The sequence below is a fragment of the Anneissia japonica genome, unplaced genomic scaffold, assembly GCF_011630105.1.
Source record: "Anneissia japonica isolate Jap-2015-1 unplaced genomic scaffold, ASM1163010v1 scaffold407_len587689_cov185, whole genome shotgun sequence".
Lineage (NCBI taxonomy): Eukaryota > Metazoa > Echinodermata > Crinoidea > Comatulida > Comatulidae > Anneissia > Anneissia japonica.
In genome coordinates this window covers 247,567-252,824 of record NW_022686478.1, presented here as the reverse complement: position 1 = coordinate 252,824, position 5,258 = coordinate 247,567, and the positions used below count along the sequence as shown (strand labels likewise).

The window sequence follows — 5,258 nt, the reverse complement described above, 5'->3', positions numbered from 1 at the left end:
ATATTGGGCCTATGATTGTCAAGCATCGTAAAAACAAAAATACAAAATAAATTAATTAATACCCAGTCCGAAACACACGCACCAAACAAACTTTAAAAATACACAACCCTTTAAAAATTACTTTCCAAACATAAAGCACTAGTGCGTATATCGGCATTACTTGGAGGCAGTTTATCGCGATCGAAATGCAGAACAATACGGCGCGACCAAACAGAAGGCGCGACCGAAATGATCCCTTCTCTTTGGTGCTCGAGAAAAGTCTTATTTCTTCACCGGAATATAGTTTTAGATAGCCAATAAATTGTAGGGTACAAATACATCGCCACTTCTCCAAAGCTCCGCAAGAGTTTTTCGTTGTGTTCATGCACAAGGAAATCGCGGGCGTGTGTTGTCGTAAACAAGAGGTTAACTTTTGATATGTCGATATCATGTCATGAGCACACTTAAGTAATTATTTAATCACAATCTGTTTATCTGGACTGTTAATCTAAAGAACTAGGTTGATAGGTTGATGTCCTTGGTTCTAAGGTTACACTCTACAGTTGGCCCTAAGGCAGTTTCTATCTACCGCGGTAGACTTGTATGCAATGTGATATGCAAATTTTCTGCATATACAGCCTTGTGTCTACCGCGGTGCGGTAGATAAGGCTTACCGCGGTAGGATAATTTGGCGACGCTCCCTTAGTAGTACAATACTGTAATTACTACTGGTAATGGTATTTTTTAAAGCTTTAAAAAAAATCCTAATTTTTTTCCAGATGATTTTAGCGATCATGATGATCATGCAGCTGAAGATGATGTCCAGCCACATGTTGAAGACCTATTGACTGAGGGCATTTCAAAAAAGGTAATTAAATATAGGTAGAATTGTTACTGATACTTATGTAGGATTGTTCTTTTCAATTATTAAATTATATAAGCTTATACATATTGCAATGATTTGATCATTATAATATACAAATAATAATAATTATAAAAATATAATTAAATACATTATATAATAAGTTTTTCACTGGATTATTAATACAGACTTAGCCAGATTTGTTCAAAAATGTATTTAGTGATGCTTTTATTTATTTGTTTTATATTGTTATTTTTCAGATTCCAAGTCATGATAAGGTTGTAGCTGATTATATCCAGGAGCAACCACACAAATGATATGCAACAAGTACCTTTATATACTTCTATATTATTTTCCACAGTATGTGAAACAGACGGTACTCCAGGCCTGTTACTACAGAAATGTCATGATATCAGCCATTTTGGATTTTTTTTTATTATAATAAATTCACTTATTACAAATTATTATTTTTTTGTCTGTTATATTAGTAGAGTATGGTACAACTCAACATTATGACCAGCTGAAAAAAAACCAAAAAATCTTACAAAAAAACATTATTTTGTTTAATAAAATATGTCCATAAACAGAGCTCCAAGAATGCAGGAGAGGCCATTTCCAGGCATCTAGAAAAAATTTTTTCCAGACCACGCCAAACCCCCCCTCCCCACTCTGAACTTCGATGATAAATTGTGCACCTGCTACTTTTCAGATTCAGCCTCCTACTTCCAAAACTTTTGAAATCCCTGGTCCAGGAAAACAAGCAAAAAAACCAAAGTACACGGGTAAAATACTTTTTAAAACATTGGTAGGTTAAGGAAGGTTCATAGAACCATCAGAAGACGTTTGATTTGATTTTCATGTAAAATACACATCTGTTAAATATACGTAGAGTTTTTACAGGCTAGGCCTCGGCCCCTGATAGTTGTTGCACGACAGCGCGACATGGCTTGATGTGATGATTGAGTGAGGCCTGACTGTAAACGTTCAGCTCCGTGCTGTCGTCAAGTCTTTTACTTGTTTAAAATTCCAGTCTGCCAAAGTTATTTCATGAGTTTTGCAACAAGCACATTCATCGACCGAGGCCATGATTCACCGTGAGTGAATACACGGCTGCCGTTGTTGTGCTGTATTACACAGGCAGACACGACCAATGTACGTTTTATTCCCAAAATAGTACGATTTATTCTCGTTATATTTCACATTTGGCATACACAATCGTAGAGAAAAGATGACGTTACATTCATAAACATGTAATAATGGTTTCTGTAAATTTAAATTACGCTCAACTTTACACACAAAGCGTGTATGAGATGTTTTAGTAAAGGCTATTTTCTTAAATTACTCTTCGTGCGTTTGTTTTGGTTCGAATACCCACTATAGCTGAACTGCTTCGATTGCTAATTCGGTCTATTACATATTTATATAGAGGTATTTTATTGGTTGTACGTTTATTTTATTTCAACCACTTTTATTGTTGTAGCTTAGGATCCGCTTAGGCTAGCTGGTACACATTTGCTGGAGATGTCCAGACCATACAATTTTGTCGTAGTACTGTACATCTTGCACAGAAGACAGGGTTAGACGTTTTCTCAGATCTGCCATAGATATTTGGTCAGTGTACAGTAAGCTTTACTGAGCGAGTCCATTATGGTTATTGTTCAGAGTGGTTATTGTCCAGGGTGGTTTTTATCTGATTACATTAGGCTCTAGTAGACCATAGGCAAACCTACTGCAGCTACTCAAGGTGCATGCCTGTGGAGGCTTGACCAATGTTTTTTTAATGTTAAATATGTTGCAGCAAAAAGAAACAAAGTTTACCAAATGTTTTAAGAGTTGAAATAAAAACTCCCTACCCTCAAATTGTACACATTTCAAAAGAAACAAGACTTTCCTGTTATTACTACTATACCCTAGTAGCTGCAGTACACTATTTTGCAGGAAGTCAATTCCCTCCACCTGTAGTGTAAGGTTCATATGTGGCACACTATAGGCCCAACATTTGCAACTCTGGAAAAATAACATCATTGAAAAAAGATTGTAATAGCTAATGGGAATTTGATTAAATTTTCCTGAGCATTTGGTATTACCCGTTTATAGATGTATCTATGTTCAGATGACATGCATTGCGCAAAATCCCATTTAGCCACTGTATGCTACAACCTGTGTATTCACATCTTAGTGCAAGGAAAAGTTACCATTCGTCTTGGTCAAAATTAATCCAGTGTGAACATGGCTTAAAAGTCAATCAATTAGTCGATTCTAAACAATATTTTGACACCTTGTAGGTTAGATTGGATTTATTTCGAAATCCTCAACTTAGAACAGAGAAAAAAATTAGACATTATATGGTTTATATAAGTATTTAAGCTTCTATAAAAAATTGATAAATTTGAAAATACTGTAAAACTATAGAGTATTTGTTTATTACAATTAATATCATATAACATTTAGTATTATGACACTACAATTACAACAAATGTAGGCTTACAAACTTGATAATAAATTTGAATATAATTAACAAATATTGACTGCGCCTGAGGGGAATGGTGAAATTTATTGCCCTGAGGTGATGTGGAGACAGTAGCCTATCTTACCTCGGGCCACCTATCTTAGATAGGCTATGGTCTCCACATCAACGAGGGGCAATAGATTTCACCGTTCCCCAAATGTAGAGCGGTCAATATTTGTTCTATATAAAGTACCTCATACATATATTCTATAAGGCTTAAAAAGGTACTTACTTCCTAGCCTAGCCTAGAGGCCACTCTAACTACAACACTAGCCTAGGCGATCAAAGAGTATGTCTGGCTATTCTTTGTTCATTTACTTAATTTTTACTTAATTTGTCTTTTGGTGCTTTTACTATCAGCTCATCATGAAGTAATGCTAGGTCTAGGCTAGTCCTTCATCCAGGAGCTCAAACTGACTAGGCCTAGCCTGCATATGTTTATTGTCTACTTGCTGATCAGTGGCGCGGTCAAGGGCCAATCTCTTCATTGTAGATGTCGCAGTCCCCTTTAACATCAGCGCGATGTTAAGTGGGCCTTAAGTTTGCATATCTTGGGACAGGTTAAAAAACACTATTTTTCAGGGGAATAGTACTTTTTGAGAGGGAAATTGCCAGCTTCCTAACCAATTAGATAACTAGAATCTATGTATGAGGTATATAAAGTGTATTGTTTATAAATTTAACTAACATTCAATTAAGAGTTACTGTATGTTCAATTACAATACCTGATCTAAATATAATAAATGATATAAATATAGTTTACAATATACTGATTTTCCATGATACAGATAAATCAAGTTGGCAAGATCTTTACCAGATAAAAATGTATATGGAGCTAATCTATAACCGATCACAACAACTGTTAACAGAGATTCAAGATTTTGAAAAGAGTAAGTATATCATGGTGATTATAGTTGCTCGCCTTCTATTCTAATCATCCTTGTTCAATCTCGAATTTAACATTTTGCAAGCGTAAGTGTTCAGCTCTTAATGCTGTACACCACAGTTCAAAATCAGGCTTAGATATCAAGATTTGAAATTGAGTCTTATATGATTTACCCTCATTTGAGAGTTTGGCAAGTTAAACATGCAATGCTTTTATCTGTTTTGTATACTGACTACATAGATTCTGGGCATTTGATTTGTTAAAAGCTGGGCAATTGTTCCGGCCATGTCCTCTAATGCCAACAATCAAAGTAGTAGTAGTGTATATAAAACAAATATTTACTGGGTTTTAAGTCATTGTTCAAATATAACCCTCGGTGATTGGGAGGCTGTACTATGCCCCTCATCTTCATCTCGGGACATAGTACAGCCTCCAGATCACCTTGGGCTATATTTTGAACTAAGCCCGTCAACCCACTGCATATTTGTATGTTATATGTTGGTTTGTGTTGCAATATAGCTGCTGCAGAGCCCCAAAGGCCAAGGCAAAGTTGACTGTTTCAGTTGAAAGAGGACAAGCAAGAAATTAAAAAAAAATATGTACAGTATTATAAACTTCCCTCTCCAATCCTTATAAAGTAGTAACTTTATGTGACATGGGTCTGTAACGAACAGCTTTGTGTGGTTATGAACATTTAATGTGGTAAAACAATTGTTTTTTTTATGTTACCAATGGAGATAGCTATGGCCTTGTGGTATTCCCAAAAGTTACGTTTGGTTTCCAATACCTATATAAAATATGTTCCATGGTACTGTGTGGCAGAAGGTTCTCATTGGGAATAAAGGGTAGGATTTATAAAGCCTGTGTATGATCAGCAATGGTGTATGGTGCCGAAACATGGAACATAAAGACAACTGAAGAGGGAATTTTGAGAAGAACAGAAAGAGCAATGATAAGAAAAATGTGTGGTGTTAAGCTGGCAGAAAGAAGGAACACAAAGGAGCTTATGGAACGTCTAGGTC

The 5,258-nt window shown here is 35.6% G+C and overlaps 1 protein-coding gene across 2 annotated transcripts in view; it reads left to right on the top strand.

Annotated features, from left to right (window-relative positions):
* The window catches only part of LOC117117110 (kinesin-related protein 1-like), a 53,677-nt gene that overhangs the window by 16,825 nt on the left and 31,594 nt on the right, over positions 1-5,258 (top strand). For both annotated transcript variants that reach the window (XM_033261317.1, XM_033261308.1), the window contains exon 6: positions 4,139-4,240. In XM_033261317.1, the coding sequence (XP_033117208.1) occupies positions 4,139-4,240 (102 nt within the window). The remainder of the gene's footprint in view (positions 1-4,138; positions 4,241-5,258) is intronic.